Genomic DNA, 22,707 nt, shown 5'->3' on the forward strand with positions numbered 1-22,707 from the left:
ACTTTACACCATATTGCTCACTCCCCATTTGTACATGGATCAAAGACCTTGGTGAAAAAATCTATATGATGATCTTTACCACTATACAAAACTATTTGACCAGAATTTTTGGCAGAGAGGAAACAAAAATCTAGATGGGAAGTCAAAAAAGTACTAATTTTTTTCTGTTTTCCAATATTTTTCTTTTAGGAATAAACTTGTCTCATGAGATATAATGAGACAAATATTCCTATGGCTATTACGGTAGATGAGCTTATTTATCAGTGAATCTATATTTCCTCCTTCTGACTGCTATGGAAGTGTATACTTTACAGATAATTAACAAGTTGGCCATGTGACTTCTTTTGACAATGTAATGTGAATGGGAAATGACAGCTTATGAGTTCTGAGCTCAAGTATTAAGCAGCACATTTCTGCTTGCCCCTCTGAGAGCTGCTAATCTCTGCTACATAAGGTCATGTAACAAGTAACCCACTGTTTTCAGGATAAAATATAGAAAGAAGATCTGAGCTGAATGTGTGATTTAAAGCCAAACCCATATATGCCCAGCCTACACGAACTGAAACCCAGCCAAACCACAAATGGGTGAATGAGAAATAAATGCTTATTTTTAAATGTCAATGCCAGCTTGGGTTTTTGTAACACAACTGTAGCATTTAGTTACACCTACCATTTGCAGTTTACATGAAATTAATTTTTAATATTCATGTATTTTCTCTATATGAATACAAGGAATAAACATAGAGATAATAAAGAATATGTGTATAATCAGAGATAAATGTGTATGAAATATTAATTTATTTTGTAAATAGTAATCATATGTAAGCTTTCTCTCTCTTATAATTGAATTATGGTAGAAATAGTTCTGAGTTTTTGTCAACTTACTAAAGTTTATCTCAAATTCTGTCGATAACCAGCTGCTTGACCCACACAAAGATTTTCATCAACTTATTTACTGTTTTATTCATTAACATTTTATTTTTTCCATCAAAATATTTTATATTCATGATAATAAAGAGCGACAGAAGTGAAGAAATAGAAAATTTAGTAAAACAAGACACCTTCTAAAATATCTGAAATCCAGTAGAGGAAATGAACAGACATGTAAAAAATACCAAAGGGCACTGTTTATTACCCAATGAAAATGCCAACCTCTGCCAAAAATAAATGTAACCATTGAACATGCTGCACTAAAACAAATTCTAAAGGTACAGGTTGGTTCCATTCTTTGAGGAAGTGGGGTACATCCAAACGACTCTTGTACAACAGCCTTGTGGTTGTTGCATATACCTTTGACTGCCAATTAACAATTTGTTTACTCTCACCTCCAAATCTATCCTTCAAACCCTGTTCTGAGATAATGGAGCTAGATCCTATAAACTTTTCTCCCTTGTCAGCTCGCATTATGCTAAGTTGTGTAGTTAAAGGCACTGGACAGGCACTGCAGGAGAAAGGCTCTTCTTCCTGGTTTCATGATGTTCTCTCTCCTTTGGCTACTATAAGGTGGTGGCACGCTGTACGCATGCAGCTGTGGTATTCACTCTACAGAAAGTTTTTGTGTCCAGTCCTATTTATAGTTTCCTACCCTCTACCCTCTGCCTACTAACACTGGCAGGGATGTCTTTCTGGTTGCCAGTCACAGCCTGAGATCCATCCTCACCAATTTCAGCCTGCTGACTGAGGAACCAATCTGTCCCAGGGCAATCCAGTGAACATGTCTGCCATGAAGTTGTCTGCAGCCACTCTGTCTTCAATGATATCTGAAACCCATCCTTAGGGAGTAGACCTGGCTGCAAAGTAGATTCCTTCCTAGGGGGCTCTCCTTTAACCCTAAGGTGTTCTTCGTAATTTTCTATTATCCCCTCTTCCTAGGCTACCCTCTAAAAACAGTTAATAATTCTTTCCATCAGGCCTCCCCTAGTTTCTGTCTCTTGAGTTGACTCTGACTTACACACCTTACCACTCCAGGCTCTTGAATTCTCATTTTGAACAACTTCAAGGTCTAGGACAAATGGAGTAATTTGAAAATATGAGTGGAATTACTCACCTTTTTGAGACTTAGAAATAACAGTTCTTGATATTAGGTTTTGATGTTTATATATGATTATTTTAGTAAATAGTAAAAGTTTAAGAAACATATAATATGTACCTGGATATATATTTAAAAAATAATATAAATAAAGATTTTAAAATAATTCTACAACAACAAGAGTGAAGCCCCAGGCAAACTATGGACTTAAGGTGATTATGATACATCGATGTGGATTCATCCTTGGTAACAAATATACCATTCTGGTGAGTGATGTTGAGAGTTGAGGAGGCTGTGCATGTGCAGGGACAAGGGCCATATGGGAAATCTCTGTATCTTCCTCTTGATTTTGTTATGAAATTAAAGCTACTCTAAAAAAAATACAAAAAATAATTCTAAGAAAATAATTTTATGGCTTTTCAAGAAACTACAAATATATTCTCTACAGATGGTCACAGTAACATTACACCAAATTTAGTTAAGCTAAAGTGCCTGATGCTTACAAACATATATTTTTGTTTCTAAACAAGATCCAGGAGAAAGTTTGTTTTCGGGAAAATCCAAGAATGCACAATTCTTATCCCTCCCTGAAGATACTGGGAACCTGAAATACACAGATATCATTTATCTTAGTAAAATATGACAACATTTTGATGAATAAATATTATATTTAGACTAATAGTTATATATCTAAATCTGAATATTTCCAATATATTTTTTCTATGGAAAAGTTTAAATGACTGTGTTTATATAATTCTTCATATATTGCTTCTTTTTTCTTTCTAAGATTAATTCCTTCAAGGCATAAAGTATAAAACTACTCAAGAAACTTACACTTTGGAAGAGAAAGTTGAGCCATTTGGCCACAGCCATGCATTTTTACTGGTGCTGTGAGAGAGTCCAATCCACAAAAAAACATTCAAGGAGTTCAAAACATTCTATAGAAAAGAAATCTTATTATGTAAATAAATTTAAAATAAAATAAATAAATTTTTATACTAATTTTAATTTGGTGATAACAAATAAAGTTATTTATTTTTTTTACTTTAGAGAGTCTCTCCATTTAAAATACAATGTTACAAATTGGACAGTTAGGTAAATGTATTAGTGTGACTAAGTGAAGACGAAAAACTGACAATATTTCAAGGCTCTGAGAATTGATCAAAGACTAACAATAATTTGTGAAGTGGAAAAAAAATAGAGCAAATTTGTAGTCTTCTGGCCTAGTACTGCTTTAATGTCTACCCTCATCCCCACCCCAGCTCACTGAGCAAGAAAAATTTTAGTTTTTACGATTTGGGGAAGGCTGCAAAACCAATACTGTAGTTGCCAAAGGGGTAGATTTGATTAGGAGAGAACAATGGGTCACTAAATAGTCCATGACTTTTTCATTTCAAAGTGCTGAATTTGCTAAGTAACTAATGAGGAAACACGTACTTTTTCTAGTTCAGGGTTATGGTGTCCTTTGTGTCAAGCAGAGTGCCAACTATAAATATAATGGGAAGGTACTAAAAATGAAAGTACAATAGAAGAGACGACATTAGCTCTACACATCCTTGACTGATGGAAAAAATGTGCAGATCTATAGAAGACACCAAGATGATCCTCGTAACAAGTAAAAACCAAAGCACATGTGAGAACTAATTACTAAGTTATAAGCCCTCCCCAAAACACACACACACACAAACAAATGGTAGATGGTGGAAGCCCTACTGACTTGCATTATTTCAATACAAGCTTTTAAAAAGATTACTGGCTGACAACTAAGCAATGCAATCACAAGCATAATTCCTAGGAAGTCAAGCTAAAAAACAAACAATAAGAATTTGAAAAAACTTGGCAGAAATATCACAGGCACACTTCAGAGGAAAAGATTCTGGAGAAAAGTTTGCGCATGTTACAAAAAGTAATAAACCTAAGAAACATGAAATAGAATCCATGTTTACCACACTATATTATAAAGTGTCTACTTAAACACGTAGAAAACTTGCAAAGAAATTGGAAAATGTCTTCCATACTCAGGGAAAAAGTCAGACAATAGAATCTTTTACTGAGATTAAATGTTAGATGTATTAGAAAAATATTTTAAAGTAATTATTATAAATATATGCAAATTATAAAGTAAACTATGTTCAAATAACTAAATGAAAATATGATGGTAGTGACAAAACAAGTAGAAAATATCAATAGAGAAATAAAAATTATATAAAACAACTGAATAGAAATTCTGAGTTGACAAATATATTACGTGAAATGAAAAAGTCATCAGATTGATTCTACAGAAAGTTTTAGATGCAGAAGAAAGAAGTGATGAAATTGAGGATGGAATAATAGAAATGATTTTTCCGAGAAGATGAGAGAGGAAAAAGAGAGAAAAATTAACACAGCTCAGAGGCCTTTGAGACAGTATCAAGAAAACCAAGATAGGCATAAATATAGTTTGAGAAGAGAGACAGAAAGGGACAGGAAAACAATTTTAAGCCACAATGAATGAACAACTTCTTAATTTATTTCCCGGAGGTATAAAGAACTCTCAAAACAAATAACAAAAAATATGCAAAATATTTCAATGGATAATTCACCAAAAAAAAAATACAGATGGCAAGTGAGTACATGAAAAGATGATCAATATCATCAATCTCAGGAACATTCAAATTAAAACTACTACAGATCGGACCTCCTGTTCTGGGAAGATGGAGCGGATGTACTTGTCAGTGGTAGCACTTTTACTGTATAATACGTCTGGAAAGAAGGAGTGGATGATACTTTTCGCTATTCCTTCCACTAAACACAGCTAAAAACACTGGACACTGTATGTAAGACAAACATGAGAAGAGTCTGAAAAGTGATGAGAAAGCTGACGGAAACGGGACTTGAGACCTGAGGAGTGATATTACAGTGAGCGAACTGGGAATTTCTTTTGATCTCGTATATCCCAGGCTGGATGCTGGAGAAACAGGCAAACTAGAACTCCAATGGGTAGGGACAAAAACCCCAAGAAAAGTCTCTTCTCTCCAAAGGACCAGGAAAGGGGCAGGCTAGAGAAACAGGAAGCTTTTAGACTCTTAACTGCCTTATTCCAACCAAAATCCATAGAAAAATTTGGTGAAAATATCACTCAGGAATGAAGGGGAAATCAAGACATTCTCAGATAAAGAGAAACTCAGAAAATGTGTCATCATCCAGGCCCAGTCTAAAAGAATAGATAAAAGAAATCGTCTAAGCAGAAATTAAATGGATCTTCAGGAAGGAAGAGAGAACAAAAGAAAGAATAAAAATATCATTAGATACAATAGACTTTCCTTCTCCTCTTGTGTTTTCTAAATTGATAGTTGAAGTAAAATTATCAGTTGAAGAAATATTGAACATTCTTCCATTTAATTCTCGATATACGTAAATAAAATATATAGGACAATTATAAATATACATAGTAAATCGACATAAAGGAAAGTAAACCTTCTCCATTTCACTCAAATTGCTGTAGACTACGACAGACTGTATAGACTGTGATAAAATATATATTATCATCAATACAAAGATAATATAGAGTACATATTATCCATATAAAGCAGACTAGAGCACATATGTGTATATATAAGTTCATAAATATAGGAAAGATATTTATGAAGGAAAAGATCATCTTTGTATAAATTATGCTCCATCAATTATGTAATGATGTAGAAAAGCATAAACTTCACTTCCATCTCATCTTCACATGCATCACAAATACAGCATCACAAAAAATAAATTCCCAATGGATTATAGACCTAAATGTAAAAGTTAAAAAATAAAAAAAAAAGATACAACCTAGAGAGCAATATAGATTATATTCACAAACTTGGACTAATTTCTGAAATGGATTCAAAATAATCGCTAACACCAAAAAGGAAAAATTGGACTCTGATAACATTAATAAATTCTGGTCATTAAAAGACTCCAATATGAGAGTAAAAATGTAAGTCACAAAGTCAAAAAAAGATATTTGTGTCTCATAAAATCAAAAAAGAGCAGATATCCAAAATATAACAAGAACTTCTAGGAAGGTAAATGACAGACATCATATAAGAGAAATGGTGGACAAGACAAGGACAAGACAAGACACATGAACAGGCACTTCCCATTATTGCAAAAGAGAATGTCTTAATAATTAAGAGCCCAGAAAAATATGTTCAATCCACTAGGGATCAGTAAAATGTCTATTAATGTCATAATGATACTGCTATATAACAATCAGAACTTTAAAATTCCTGAGAGACTAAGTTTTGGATCAAGAGACTATTGGATAAAATATGTATTTACAGAAAATTAGGAAAATATTGGGACAATTTAATTAATTTGACTTACACTATATTTATGACGCTGCAATTTCGTTCTGATGCATAGAGAACAATATATTATAATTATGCAAAATGCAATTATAATAATAGAATAGTATTTATAAATTATCATATTTTTATAAATATAATGGTATATTAATATAATTTATTATATGACATATTTATATATAATATACAAATTTTTAATACATATGGAAAAAGATATACACAAGGGTTTTCATAAAAAATTATCCGTAATACCCATGTATTAAAAAGTAACTAAATTTTTTACTCAGTAGCATAGATTAAAAAATGTCAAATCCATACAATACAGAGCTGAAATTAACAAACTACAGGTAAATGCAAAAGTATGGATGAATTGCAAAAATATAAGGTAGGAGTGAAGAAGACACAAGAATGCATACTGAATCTTCCATTTATATAAATCTCTAAAACATGCAGTGATACTTTATAATGTTGAAAAACAGAACAGTGGTTAAGTGAGGAGGTAGCAGAAGTGTTGAGAGTTCACCCAGGGGCGGGCTGCCTGGGGCTGGAAACTTCTATTTCATGACCTGAACTGTAATTACGTAGGTCTTTTCAGTTTGTGATCAACTTGCACAATCATGATATGTTTAGTTTCCTTGATGCATGGTATAACTAAAGAGTAAAGTTAATTTAGGAAAAAAAGCATTTATAGAAACATGGTTTTCTATGAAAAGCAAGAACTGGAAACTATCAAATGTGCATTAGTGACATAAAAATATAAATAAAATATAAACTCAAACAAGAATAACAACAGGCTGTAAAATTAAAAACTACAGATAGGTAGAAAAACATGGATGAATTCTACAAATATAATATTGACTGAAATAAGCTTTTAATAAAATATTAGAAACACTTAAAATCTTACCATTTCTTCTTCATTATCTATATAAAGCAGGTTAGAGTTCTTAGAAGCACAGGCCATCAAGCTCTCATTCCATGCTTTTCTTTCAATACTAATGTAATAGCAATTGTTGGAATATGTTAACCATTCCTTCGGGCAATGACCACAATGATATTCTGAAAAAAGATTATGAATTGTTATTCAAAGCAATTGAATTTTTGAATTCTAAAAAATGAAAATTAACTTTCCCACAACTAGAAGGACCTGCAACTAAGATACACACCTATGTATGGGGGGGTTGGGGAGATAAAGCAAAAAAAAGAAAATTAACTTACGTACTTGCATAGGTATAAACATATATGTACATAACATATCTATACATCCTCACACGTTGGTACACATAAAGAAAACAAAACACACTTACATACACACTTACAGAGAAGGGCCAGTCCTTCATCCCCTAATTTATGTGCCACTAATTTAGAATGCAAGCACACAAAGAAAAGTATCCACTCTGCATATGGCCTGAAAGTCAGCAAATTTCAGAATAGTAAAATTATTTATCTCTTATCAGTAGGAAATTTGAGCCAATCCACAACAATGTGTATGGTGATTTTAAATGAAATTTCTTCATATTGTTGCATAAGAAGGAATACTCTCCTCTAATCATTATTTATGAACATTACTCAATTTTAATTCATTTTCACCAAAAAAGTCTATTATCATTTTTTCCTAGCTTAAGATGGAGACAAAGTGTGAACTATACTAATATTACAACTTTGAAAATCATTATGTACCTTTCTGGTTCCTTGTTATCAGGGTTGAAGTGTTCTGCTCCAGAATTAAAGTAGCTATAAAAATTAAAGTAATGAATATATAAAAATTACTATTATCTAAATAAGTCATAGTTTCTTACTTTGAAATTTGGTGTATTGTTTAGAATTAGAATAATCTAATTTTATAAGATTTTACCAAAACATTAATAAAGCAATGAAGACCAAAGGAAAAATATTTCAAAAGTCTAAAGGACCAAGCCTTACCATCTCTTAGAGTATTTAGTTTAATCAATCTCAAGATCTAATTTATTTCTCAATAAGGTCTTTCAGTCTCCTGAATTATGTCTTTGAGTTATGAAATCAGAAAACATACATACGCAATACTTTCTATATTCATTCTGTTATTTATAATTTGACAAATTCAGAATAACCATTCCACATTTAGTTTAAAATCATACATTAAAATGAGAGTTCTAGTCCATAATATTATGAAATGTTTAGAGGCACTGACGATCATAAAAGTAAAAAGTTCCCTTATAATCTTTCAAAAATTTACTTACATTTGGTAACAACTATCATTGTTACCACTGTGGATAATAAAACAAAGCAGATGATTCCCAGGATCCCAGCAACGAGCTTCCCTGGAGGTGACGGTAAATCTGCAGAGAGAAAAATGAAAATACTGAGAAAGGAGAAATGGAGACTACATACAAGGGAACTCACATGCACAGGGAATCATACATATAAACTCGGACCCCAAACTCATATCTACCATTGTAATCTTTCTCTCAGAATATTCCATGGCATTTTCTGTAAACATAATGCTTCATGAGCTGTTAGTCAAAACTAGAAATTTTGACAATGCCTGAATGAAATTAGTCCTCAGATGTCGTATTAGAATGCCATATTCCAACTTCAAGCTCTGATCCTCACATATAAAAATTAGGTGAGCTTATTCCCTTTTCCCACACCTCTGCGCCCAGCTGCCCATCCTAGAGCAGTTAGACTGTGTGTCTGTTAGATGTTTTACCTTTGCAGTGGTCGTTCTTGTCATCCCCTAGAAGATCCCGAGAGGCATCTTGAAGGTTTAATTCCACATAAGTTATTTCCTGTTCAGTTACTGAAATGGAGCTTTTAGTGCCCTTAGGCTTCATTTGCTGTCTCCTTGTGTCCTTCACCAGATTCAATTCTGAGTATTTTTCTCTTTGGTTATTCATCTCTGCAGCTGAGTAATGTTAGAGACAGTGTTCTATGAAAGCTGCACTTAAGTGGTTAATAAATGGTGTGTATCATAAGATCACTAGTATACCTAAAGGGGTGGAGTGTGAGATGAGTAATAGTACTCATTTTGCAGATGAACAATGTAAAAGTGTGGTTCTAATTTCCTTAGAACTTTAAACATGTGTTTCATGATAGAAGAAGTGGTTTTCAAAATAATATTATATGTTTGACACAATGCTATTGGTTGGAGAAATGTAAAGCAATAAATTAGTAAGGAATATAGAAGTTCATGAATAATAACATCCTTGTAACTTAAAGTCAGATTCCATAGAAACATTTTAATGCTATTAGAATAACTGAGTTAAAATTAAAATGCCGTATTAAGAAAAGAATGATGCACCAATCTTTATGACAATTTTTAAATCCATTCATGGTTAAAAATTGAGTGTTAATAAATTGGGAGAATAGTAGCGTTAACATATATAGGAATTTCCTGCACTAAAATTTAGTGACTTACATTTACTTATTAAAGAGGATGAGATACTATCACATAATCTTTTATTTTGAATGATTGTGCAGATATGAAAAATCGTTAAAACTTTAAGGAAACATTTTATATGTTGAAAAATATTATATGACACACAATCCATTCAAAACCTAAACAATATTGAAAACAAAAGGACAAAAAAATTAAATATTTATTTGACACTAGAAATGGGCTATTGATTCAATGGCAAAGATGCAAAATCATAAAATGATAAATAAAAGTGTAGATCATTTATGGAAGAGCACTGTTGCTTCAAAATTCCAGAAAGATCCCACAGCTGTCAAAGTCAGTGAGAGTAGATTTAGTTGTGCAAACAGTTGTAATAAATCAGGTAATGTAATTTGATAATTCAGTCAATGAGCTCCGCAATCAGCGAGATCTGGAATTAATTCTGGTTTTGAAATTTGCAATGTACGACCTTTAAAAAGTTACTTAGTGTCTAACAACCTGGTTTACTAATCTAAAATGAGAATAAAAATATGTAAGATATATGTATCTAAAACACATATTACTCAATCTGGCTTTTATAAGATCTCAATACTATGTGTATTATTTTAATTATTATTTTAACCTAATTGCTATGTTATTGTTTCTGAACTATAACAATCAGACCATGTAACATAATTCATGAGACAGGAGTCTCTTGATCAGTGTGGTATATCTGTTTTGAACCTTTTTGTTTAACTTAAAAAAAATCTTTTGATTGTTTATAGTTAACTTTTAACCAGCATTTTACAGAAGGTAACTCATCCTGATTTTGATTAAAAATAAAACTGCTTTTATTTAATCTAAGTACATACACGAATAATTACGTTTGACCTTCATGATTTGATGAATTCATTTTAAGAATCTTTTTTTAAAAGCTAGGCTAATTAAAAATAATATATATTTATATCTATGTTGATTATAAAAACCAAAGTTAACTGTTTATTGTCATGATGCTTATAAGATTTCACTTTAAGTTGTGTTGATTTACAAACCCAATTATGCATGTGGGTATGCACTTAACTAATCCTTCAAAGGCAGGAATTTGAATATTTTAAGAAATCCTCCTACGTATCTTTTATTTTATTCTTGTTTTTACCTGCATTATTCAAATAAAGATACCAATGTTTTTTTCTGATTTGATTGTATACTCACTGTACCTCAGTTGCATCATATCTGGCATTTGTAATCTCCCACTAAATGAGTGGGCTAGTAGAGAGACAGAAGAGTAGCCACACATACCTTCTGTTAGCCAGAAAGTGGTGCATCCTGTAGGGGGAGGCCAGGTTACTCCTGTAAACAAACAATATCTGCGGTCTTCACAGACTGCGGTCTTCACACACTGCCTGGTGAAGATGCAGCGTGAAGCCATAGGAGAGAAAGCAGATTTCTCATCAATGTGTCACTTAAAGTTTGAACAGGAAATTCTTACACCTGGGCTATTTTGAAGACAGTTTATGTCCTCGCATACCTTCAGAATACAGGAAACTTTGAGCTTGTAGTGTGTCATTCACTTTGTACATGAGCAAGTGCCTCTGAGATATTGTTTCCCTATTCTAAAACATATCAGGCGAGAGATACTTGATCACCTCATGCTGTTAATTTGCTTCCATCTCAATCACTAAGACTGAAAACTTAGGTCTTGTTGAGAGTATCTTAGATGTTTAAATTTTACTTTCAGACAAGTTGCTAAAATATGGCATCGCATACTTCTTTTCCTTATACCCTTGTTATGTCATTTCTATTATCATGGAAAAATTTCTTAAATCATAATCCCATTAACACTGTATATTTAATGATATTTGTCACTAATTATTCTGAAGAATTACTATATGTTCAACCTTATTGTAACTGTTGCAAAGACATTGGTTCCCAAATGTATCTTCTCCAATTCTCTGCCCTAGTTCTTAAACTACCTACATTCAATTTTATTATTTTAAATACGTTATTTAGATTTCCCCGATGAAAATAATTGTCTCTGGGAAGGATAAAACATTAAAAATATGGAAAAATATCACCATGCCAGAGATTGAGATATTAAATAACCACTCATTGTATTATCATTGATACATCCTACAATCATAACTAATTGTCTGTATTTTAATAAGAACATTTGTAGTAAATGACAAAACCCAAGTCTAGCCATGTAAGGGGAAGACAGAGATAATTTTTTAAAATTTCACGTAACCAAAAAATGAGAGGACCAAAAAGCAGACTTTTAAAAGACAAGTTAAATGTGACATGAGCATCAAAAGAAATAGAACATTAAATCTAAATGATCTAGTTTGTATCAAATGGAATCCTTTTCATCATTCTTCATCTTGTATCAAGGAAAGGGAGAATGTTTACCTACCATGTCTATGGAAATCCACTTTCAATACAGTCACTAGGAGATTGAGTTCAGACAATCTCAAACTGTTAACTTTTTAAAATCTAGAAAAATGGAATTAGATCCATAGTTATGTCCTTGTAACCTGGACTAATATTTGAGCCTTCTATAAAAATGGCTAATGATGGCTGGCTATCTGTGTATTTCTATTATATTTTATTATTTTTTCATAAACTAAATTGATAATCTCTCCTTTTCTATTTGCCACATTACAGAATTGTAACAAAGTATTCATTAATGATGTCAAACAATGTAAAGTTCACTGTTACCTTTTTAAATTTGAAGCACTTATATCTGCTATTCCTATAGTCATACACTCTGCTATTTTCGACTAAATAATGTTATATATAAAAGTATGTAGGTATATACAAAAGTAGAAGTATGTGTTCACTTTCCGGCATTTAACTAGTGAAATCTATGCTCAGACAATATAAAGCCCCAATAAAAATTATTCAAAATAATAAGATCAATTCTAATACACTTTTTATGATATAAATATACACATTTATGTATATCATATACAATAAATATATAAATATATATCATATATCATAAATATATAAATATATAAATATAGTGACTATTTCTAATAATGGCTATACCTAGTGACCTAAGAGACATGGATAAATTGGAAGTCAATAAGTGAAAATGTCCTTTTATATGATGGCAAATTCGTTTTCAAGAAAATTGTTTTTTTTCAATTACGTTTTTTTTGCTGAGGAATATTAGCCCCAACTTAAGATCTGTGGACAATCTTCTTTCTTGCTTGAGGAAGATTAGCCCTGAGATAACATATGTGTCAATCTTCCTCCACTTTGTATGTGGGTCACTGCCACAGCAGGGCTGACGAGTGGTGTTGGTCTGCACCCAGGATCCGAACCCAGGAACCCAGGCTGCCAAAGCAGAGTGCGCCAAACTTAACTACTACATCACAGGGCTAGCCACAAGAAAAATTTTTTAAGCGAGAAGTTAATTACCAAGGGACTATAACTAAAGGAAATATTTAAGGATCCTCTAAATAAGATCCTTTCACTTATTCAAGGTGAAAACTTAGATATGCAGAAAGAAAGAAGAGCTGAAGAAAACGAATTATGTTGATATATCAAAATATATATTTGTATTAGAATTTAAGGGGGCAAACATTGCATAAGCAGCAAACAAACGTAGAAGGCAGTTATGTCTTTTTGCTGTTTGAGAAGGCGTAAAAGTACTAATTTGGTAGACTTTAGTGAGTAAAGAATGTAAGCTGAAAAATGTAGGGCACAAATAAAAGAATATCTAAAGCATTTAAATTAATAAATCCTAAAAGAGGAAAGTGAAAATAAAATTAATTGTGAAAGATACGAAAACAAAGAAAGGGTAGAGTTTGAAGAAATAGTAGTGTTCACCCCAAATTAAAAAACTACATTATACTTAACAGTTAACTGCTTCTTCTATTTGCACAAATAAATCAATAACATTATATTACATAATAATTTAATAATTCTATTTAATAAAAATAGAATAATATTCAATTTAAATTCCAAGAGTGTTTACATTTAAAATGTTTGTCTTGATGAGACACTCTTTTAACATAAACATAAATAAAGATGAAAGTAAAAGATGAAAAAATACATGATGCAACACAAACCAGTAGAGAACTGATATAGTTAATGCACTGTCACAATGGAAGGCAAGAACCATTGTCAGAAATGCTGACACTTGTTTCATAAGGATAGATTGAGTATCCAAACCATTAGTGATGTGTTTTAAATCCATATGTACCTAATAATACAAGTTCAACATAGATTTCAAGAAAGTGGAGAGTGAAAAATCATGAATGGAGCTTTAAACCATTTTTTCTCACTGTTTATCAAACAAACAGGTATATCAGTAAGGTTATAAAGATTTAAACCAGACAATTAACCACGATATATATGCACACACACACACACACACACACACATTATGCTAATATAGAATACACATATATTTAAGTTCACATGGCAATTTTCCAAAAATACACTGTATACTCATATTTCTAAGCACTTTAATATAAAATAAACAGAACTGTGGTGTCATGGCAGGAGCTGCTAGTCAAGTTTGGCAAGTGTGCACTTGAAATGTGGGGATTCACATTTAATTTTTAATTAATTAAAAATAGATAAATTTTAATATCAGTTTCTCAGTCACCCTAGATATGTTTAAACAGAGATGGAACATTACCAGCTTCACAGAAAATTCTCTAGCTAGAGTTTACCAAAAATAGATGTCAATAACCAAAACTTTGAAAACTCCTAACATACAGTTTGAAATTCAGTAACATTTTTCTAAATAACATATGAGCCAAATAATTAATCACAATAAATGTTTACAATGTTTATATGAATTACATGGAAATTATAACAACAAAATCTGTCTTGTGAAATATTGATTGCCTTAACTGCGTATCTTACAAAAAAGAAAAAAGAAAGGCAGAAATGAGAGCATGTATCACAAGAAACTAAAAACGAGAAAGCTAAAATTAGAAGAAATTAAATCCAAATGAAGTACAAGGAAGAAAACAATAAATAGTGAGAAATCATGATGGGGAACAGCCCTGGTGCCCTACTGGTTAAGTTTGGCACACTCTGCTTCAGTGGCCCAGGTTCAGGCATGGACATACACAACTCTGTGATTGGCCATGATGTGCTGGTGGCCCACGTACTAAAAAAGTAGAGGAAGATCATCACAGATGTCAGCTCAAGGTGAATCTTCTTCAGCAAAAGAAAAAAACTATCAAGACACAGAACAAAATTACAGAAGAGAGGATCAACCAGGCCAAAGTTATTCTCATTGCAAACACTTAATAAAATTGATAAAAGACTGTTGAAGAAAAAGTTGATAAGACATAAATCTTTTATATCTAGATTAAACATGAAAGTATCATTATAATATTAAACAGATAATAAAGCCATATAATGAATGCATTTTAATATGTATATGAAATAGAAAATACCTAGAAAATGGAAATTATTCATTGCCCTACAACAAACAGAAGCCTGAGTAAAACTAACATGCATTAAAGAAATCAGATTCCTTATGTAAACCTTTTTACAAAAAAATTCTACAAGCTCAGATGGTATCAGTAGTGAATAATAACACTGAAAATATAACAGTACTCTTCCACAAAGGCTTCCTGGTATTAGAAAAAGAGAAATGCTTCCCAAAAGAGCCTTAACAACAAAACCTGTCAAGTATGTAGCTATAAATGAATATTCAGTCTAATCCCTTTGGGAACATGAATGAAGAAAAATATGTTAATCTAAATATAACATAAGCAGTGATTTTTAAAAAAGACAATAAAGAATGATCATTGTGGTTTTATTTTGCTTTCTGTCTCTTATGGGTTTGCCTATTCTTGATATTTCATATAAGTGGACTCATAAAACATGTGAGCTTTTAAAAAGTTTGAATGCCACAAATATAATGTTGAGTAAAAAAAGCCAGACACAATATAAAGATGCTTGTACATTTTGTTGTGAATTTTATATTCCAATCATTGCTTTTGAAAAAATTTTCATTAATAAAACAAATAATGTAATTAATATTAAGACTTATGCAATCATAATATTATTTCCATTTCATGAAATTGAAAGTTATCCAACAGAATCCAAACTCAGGTGTTTCCATTATAAAGCTTATGCTTGCAATTATATATAATTGGAGATCCACAACTTTCTGCTTTGAGGCCAGATGAGTATAGGAAAGCACAGTTATATTTACCAGATGATGATTCTGTTATGCTGTAATGGAAAAAAATGCATAATTCCGTTGTTATATTGTATGGAGACAATTCGTAAAACAATAACATTTTCCGGGTAACTATAATAAAAGTATATTTTGAAAATGGATAATGACATTTTTCATATGACATTTAGTAAGAATTAGTTATTAGAAAAACTGAGGAATGCCTTTTTTAACATTTGTATCAACATTTCCTTAATTTTCAACATCTCTCTTCATATCTATAATTCAACTTAAAGAAATGCATTACTATTATTGTTCTGAATTTTTCTTTTCTATATTTTCTTCTTCTATATAGCATTATTAAAAACAACTTACTTCATTTTGAAAGTTGAGCCATTTATTGACATCCACGCATGATCACTGCTGTTACGAAAGACTCCAATCCATGATAGAAGTGATATGGAATTCAGAAATTTCTACCCCAAAATAAAGAACTTTTACTTAAATAATCACTAAAAAAGCTTTTATTATTTGTTAGCATGCAAGTAGTTTATTCTTTCATAGGATCTTTAATTTTCAGAATGAAATGAGAGTGTTAGATTTTAATCAAATACCATATAAGTTGAAAAGCATTTTCCATATTGTCAAAAACTTTCGTCATTGTAGTTTTGATTAAAATTAACACTTAAACACTTATAATTAGTAGGTTCATTTTCTTATTATGATAATAAGGAAAGTTCTGATTCATGTAATTTAATAGATACAAATGTTGACAAAACTAACATAGCAAGACTTTAAATAAGTTTCCAGATACTGTGATATTAATTTCTTCAAATGTTGTGATTAAATCAATGTTTTTTTCTACTATATTTCTTGATTAGAAGAAAGTTAATGGATTGCCATTGGAGAAATAAATGACATGAAAGCCAAAAATTTGGTTTTCTGGACCCCACGTAATTCTGGGCCCGAAATCTATCTGTTTCTATATTCATAAAATCTTATTGCCCAGACAAGGTGTCATAGACTAATTTCTCCTGGCTACTCCCTGCTAAGTACAACTATAAATTCAGGAACTACTGGAAGACAAAATTAAAGAAGAAATCTGAAAGATGAAAAGAGAAAGACAAAATGGATTGAGACCCTGGGATTCAAGAACAACAGAGTGATAGGACATCTTATATCCCGCATCCAACAGAAGGAAGTGACCTAGGCCACTGCTTCCCAGCAGCCAACCCAGCAATAGGAAGCCGTTCCTCCACTGTGTTGAAACAAATCCAGTCCAGCAACACTAGGTAAGCCTTAGAAGCGTAATGGATCAGGAAACCCGCTAATAACCAGAAGCCAGAGGAAGTGCTTCTCTTCCCCCACCAAGAGACACCAGGGTGTGTGTGAGAGAGTGCAGAGGGGTGGAGGTGGGACCAGCAAAGGTACTAAAGTACTCATCCCAGGAAGTCTTTTTATCCCTGTGGGCATGAGACTCATGTCCCCAGCCAGGGGACATTGGATAGAATGGATTTCAAAATGTTACATTCACATAATTCAGCAATGAAAATTAACAAACTACAGATAAATGCAATAATATGGACGAATTGCAAAAATATCATAGGGGAGTGAAAAGAGAGGAGGAAAAATGCACATTGTGTGATACGATTAATACGAAGTTCAACTAATGGAGGAGATTCTGTGACAGTAAAAGTCAGGGCAGTTGTTAAATAAGGAGAAATGAGAAGTACTAAGTATACACCCGGAGGTGGGGCTGCTGAGGGCTGGAAACTTCTCTTTTGTGATTTGATTTGTAATTACATGATTCTATTCACCTGTGATCAATCTGTGCCCTCATGATATGTTTAATTTCCTTGGTGGGTGGTAAAATTAAACGGCAAAATTTATTTTAGAAAAAAACATTTATAGAAACCTGGTTTGCTATGAACAGTAAGAACTGGAAATTATCAAATGTGCATTAGTAATACAAAAATATAAGTAAAATATCATAAGGTCAAACAAAGGAAGATTGTAGAATTTAAATTAACCTACAATATGCACAAAAATATGGATGAATTCTACAAATAAAATACTGACTGAAATAAGCCTTTAATAAAGTATATGAAACATTTAAAATCTTACCATTTCTTCTTCATTGTCTATATAAAGCAGACTAGAGTTCTTAGAAGCACAAGCCATCAAACTCTCATTCCACGCTTTTTTTTCACTACCAATGTAATAGCAATTGTTGGAATATGTGAACCACTTCTTCGGACAGTGACAATTATATGCTGAAGAAATATTATGAATCATTATCCAAAAATAATTTGAATTTTTAAAACAGAAAATTAATTTACATACTCACATAGGTATAAACATATATGTACATAACATAGCCATGCACCCTCACAGGCTGGTATATATAAAACAAAACACACATGCACACTCTCACAGAGAAGGATCAGCTTCTCATCTCCTAATTTATGTGCCCATGGAAAGCAAATGCAAAAGCAAATCACCCACTGTATACATGTCCTGACATTCAGTGAATGAAAATAATTTTTAGAATGATAAAATTATTAATCTCATATTATAGCAGCAGGAAATTTGAGCAATTGACAACAAAGGGTCCAATGATTTTAAATGAATATATGTTCTTATTGTTGTGTAATAAGAAATACTCTCCTATAGTCACTATTTATGAACCCTTCATTGCTCGATTTTGTATTTATTAACCCCTAAAAAAACCTGTCATTTTTGCCTAGACTAAGGTAGACACAAAATACAAACTACACTAATATCAGAACTTTGAAAATTGTCACGTACCTTTCTCGATTCTTGTTATCAGGGATGAATTGTTCTGCCCCACTACTTTACTAACTAGAAAAATTAAAGCAATCCTTTTAAAAAATTAATATTGATCTAAATGAATCAGAATAATTTCATTTTCTTAGTTTGTAATATAGTGTATTGTCTAAGATTAGAATAATTCAGAATAAAATTGATTTTATCAGGAAAAATAATAAAGTAATGAAGATTTGTGGGAAAATATTTCAAAGCCTAAAGAACCAAACTTCACCATCTCTGATAGTATTTGGTTTAACTGGTCAGAAAAATAAATTTGTACCCCTCAATAAGGTTTTTCAGTCTCCTAAAGTCTATCTTTGACTTATGAAATCAGAATACATGTATATGTAGTATTTTCTACAATCATTCTGTTATTTATACTTTTGATAAATTCACAGTAACCATTCTACATTTAGCCTAAATGTATACATTCAAATGAGAATTCTAGTCTATAATACTATGAAATGTTTAGAGTAAGAAGTTCTCTTATAATCTTTCAAAAAGTAACTCACAGGGAATAACAACTATCGTTAACACAGTGGATAACAAGACAAGGCAGATGATTCCCAGGATCCCAGCAATGAGCTTCTCTCGAGGTGATGGTAAATCTGCAGGGAAACAGAGAAATGGAAACACTGAGAAAGGAGAGATGGAGACAATTGTTTAGATAGTTTACATTCAAGGGAACTCACATGCACAGGGAATCATATATATATAAACTTGGACACCAAACCCATACCTACCAATGTAATCTTTCTCTCAGAATATTCCATTGCATTTTCAGTAAATATAATGCTCCATGAGACGTTTGTCAAAGACTAGAAATTTAACAATGCCTGAATGAAATTAGTCCTCAGATTTCATATTAGAATACCATGTTCCAACTTCAAGCTCTGATCCTCACTAACAAAAAATTTGTAAGCTTATACTCTACTCTTTCGCCATACCTCTGCACCCCAGCTGTACATTCTACAACAGTTATACTGTATGTTTATTAAATGCTTTACCTTTGCAGTGGTCATTCCTGTCATTCCCTTGAAGATCCTGAGAAGCATTTTGAAGATTTAATTCAGCATATGTTATTTCCTGCTCAACTACTGAAATGGAGCCTTTAGTGACCTTAGGTTTCCTTTGCTGCCTCTTTGCATACTTGGCCACATTCAGTTCTGCATAGGTTACTCTTTGGTTATTCATCTCTGCAGCTGAGCGATGTCTGGACTGTGCTCTAAGATAAATGTACTTAAGAATAAATGGTATATGAAATGACAAAGTCCCTAGTTCTGTAAATCTGGGCGGGGTTGAGGGTGATTATTAGTGCTCATCTCGCAGCTGAAGCATTTAAAGTCCTGCTTTAAAATTGCTCAGAGATTTAAACAAGTGTCTCATGGCAGAATATACTTTTATAAAGATGTTCTACATTTGACAATATATTATCAGTTGGAATAATGAAAAGTGGTAAATTAGTGAGGAATAAAGAAGTTTACGAATTATAATATCCTTATTAAAGTCATATTCCACAAAAAAATTGTAACACCATCAGAATGACTGTATTAAAAATTAAAATGCTATGCTAGAAAAAAGAGATTCACCAATATTTATGATGATTTTTAAATTCAATAATGATTAAATACTGGTTGTTCTAAAAATGGGAGAATATGAAAGTTGGTATATAGATTAATTTCTTACACTAAATTATATTTATTTAGTGACTTACGTGTATTTATTAAAGGTGTTATCAAATGGTCTTTTATTTTGAATGGTTGAAAAGTTCTGAGAAATCCTTAAAAGTTTAAAGAAGTACTTTATATGTTGAAAAATGTTACATTATACTCTAAACTTAGCCATAACCTGAGCAGTATTGAAATAAAACAACAAAATAAGATTAAAAATTACTTTACAATTAATTGATAATTGATTTAATAGCTAAGATATGGACATATAAAATGGTAAACTGTTGGTTATTTATGTAAGAGCACTGTTGTTTTAAACTTCCAGAAAGATTTCATGGTTGTTAAAGTCAGTGAAGGTTGTTATGGTTGTATAAGTAATTGTAATATTCCAGATAATATAATGTAATAATTCAGTCAATGGGTTCTGTAGTCAGAGAGATCTGGAATTAATCTGGCTTTGAAATTTACAGTGGGTGACCTTTAAAAAGTTACTTAGTGCCTAGTGACCTAGTATACTAATCTAAAATGGAAATAAGTGTATGTAAGTTATAATGCATGTAATAGTACTGGACCTGTCACTTATATACCTTCAATAAATGTTTTTTTAATTATACTTTAGTCACAATTTCCATGTTATTATTTCTGATTCTTATCAGTTAGACCTTGTAAAATAATTTAAGCAGGAGTCTCTTTAATGAGTACAGTACATTTTTTTGCTGTTTGTTCAATTTTTTAAAAATCCTTTTGATGGTTTATAATTAATTTTAAATTAGCAATTTGCAGACGCTATCTAATGCTTATTTTTATTAGAAATTAAGCTGCTTTTATTCAATCCAAGTAAGTGTGTGAGTAATTATGTTTGGCCTTCATCATGCAATGAATTCCTTTTTAAGAATCTATTTATAAAGCTTAAGCAAAATATAAATTAACATATTTTTACGCAAAAAAATCTTGCACTCATTATAAAATCCAAAACTCATTGTTCCTTGTGATGTTTATGAGTTTCACTTTAAATTATATTGATTTACAAACCCAGATACTCATGTGTGTATGTAACTTGACAAATTTTCTACAGGCAATAATTTGAATTCTTTAAGAAATCTTCCAACATGTTTTATGCTTTATGGTCGCTTTTTACTCTAAATTATTTAAATAAAAACACCAATGTTCTACTTTGATTTTGTTGTATACTAATTGTAACTCAGTTGCATCACATCCAGCATTTGTTATCTCCCACTAAACGAGGTGGACTGGTGGAAAGACAGGAGAGTAGTGACACATACCTTCTGTTGGCCAGAAAGTGGTGCATCCTCTAGTGGGAGGCCAGGTTACTCTCATAATAGAGGACTGATATAGCTGGGTAATAAAAGGAGAAATTTTAAAATGCAGATCCAGGACAGGAGTAAACAATATCTGTGGTCTTCACAGATTGCCCTTTGAAGACTCAGAATGAAGCAATAGTGGAAAAAGTAGGTCTCTCATAAATGTGTCAGTTAAGGTTTTGAACAGGAAATTCTTACACTTAGAGTTTTGAAATCAGTTTATCTCACCACACATCTCCAGAATATAGGAGACTTTGGGCTCCAATTGAAAGGACAAATGGACCTCTAAGTGCATTGTTTAGATGGCCATTTTCAAATGCCTCTGAGAAATTGTCTTCATATTCTACAGGATATGGGAGGACAGACACTTGACCACCCATGCAGTTAACTTGTTTCCATTGCAATCACAAACACTGCAAACTTGGAGGATCTCAAGTTTTACTTTTAGAATAAGGTTGCTAAATCTTGGCATTGTATACATCTTTTCCTTATTTCCATACTATTTCATTTATATTCTCATGGAAAAGTTCTGAAAATCATAATCCGATTATCAACATATATTTAATAGTATTTGTCACTAATTGTTCTGAGGAATTACTACATTCTCAACCATATTGACCTGGTATACAAAGTCCATCATTCCCAAAATAGCATCTTTATTTCTCTGCCTTTGTTCTTACATTCAATTTTATTCCTTATAAATAAATAATTTAATATGCATATTTCCTCTGATAAACATAAATGTCCCTTGGAAGGATAAATATAAACAATATTGAGCTATATATATATGCTAGAGGTTGAAATATTAAATAACTACTTATTATATCGTTCATTAATTCATCGTCCAGTCATGACTAGCTGTTTATATTTTACTGGAAATATTTGGTGTAAATAACAAAAACCCAAGTCAAACTATGTGGCACAAGAGAAGTTAATTTTTAAAAATACCGTCTAACCAAACAACGGGTAGGAGAGTGAAAGAAGACTTTTAAATAATCAGTTAAATGACACAGGAATATCAAAGAA

The 22,707-nt window shown here is 31.7% G+C and overlaps 2 protein-coding genes across 3 annotated transcripts; both read right to left on the reverse strand.

The window, feature by feature from the left end:
- Positions 1-937: 937 nt before the first annotated feature.
- LOC103563734 (NKG2-A/NKG2-B type II integral membrane protein-like) lies at positions 938-11,247 on the reverse strand. The gene is made up of 7 exons (XM_008539177.2): positions 11,006-11,247; positions 9,041-9,235; positions 8,571-8,669; positions 8,032-8,085; positions 7,259-7,410; positions 2,864-2,967; positions 938-2,633 (listed from the first exon to the last, which is right to left on the reverse strand). Exons 1-7 carry the CDS (start codon positions 11,133-11,135, stop codon positions 2,513-2,515), a joined length of 855 nt encoding a protein of 284 aa, XP_008537399.1. The 5' UTR covers positions 11,136-11,247; the 3' UTR covers positions 938-2,512.
- Positions 11,248-13,985: 2,738 nt separating this feature from the next.
- On the reverse strand, positions 13,986-19,931 carry LOC103563738 (NKG2-A/NKG2-B type II integral membrane protein-like). 2 transcript variants are annotated; one of them, XM_008539181.2, is made up of 6 exons: positions 19,697-19,931; positions 19,202-19,297; positions 18,669-18,722; positions 17,985-18,133; positions 16,236-16,336; positions 13,986-15,916 (listed from the first exon to the last, which is right to left on the reverse strand). In XM_008539181.2, exons 1-6 carry the CDS (start codon positions 19,881-19,883, stop codon positions 15,790-15,792), a joined length of 714 nt encoding a protein of 237 aa, XP_008537403.2. In that variant the 5' UTR covers positions 19,884-19,931; the 3' UTR covers positions 13,986-15,789. The 2 variants fall into 2 exon arrangements, with proteins under 2 accessions (XP_008537403.2, XP_070475182.1); XM_070619081.1 differs by lacking the exon at positions 18,669-18,722 and having other exon boundaries at positions 15,013-15,916.
- Positions 19,932-22,707: the final 2,776 nt, after the last annotated feature.

This window comes from Equus przewalskii, chromosome 5, assembly GCF_037783145.1.
Source record: "Equus przewalskii isolate Varuska chromosome 5, EquPr2, whole genome shotgun sequence".
Lineage (NCBI taxonomy): Eukaryota > Metazoa > Chordata > Mammalia > Perissodactyla > Equidae > Equus > Equus przewalskii.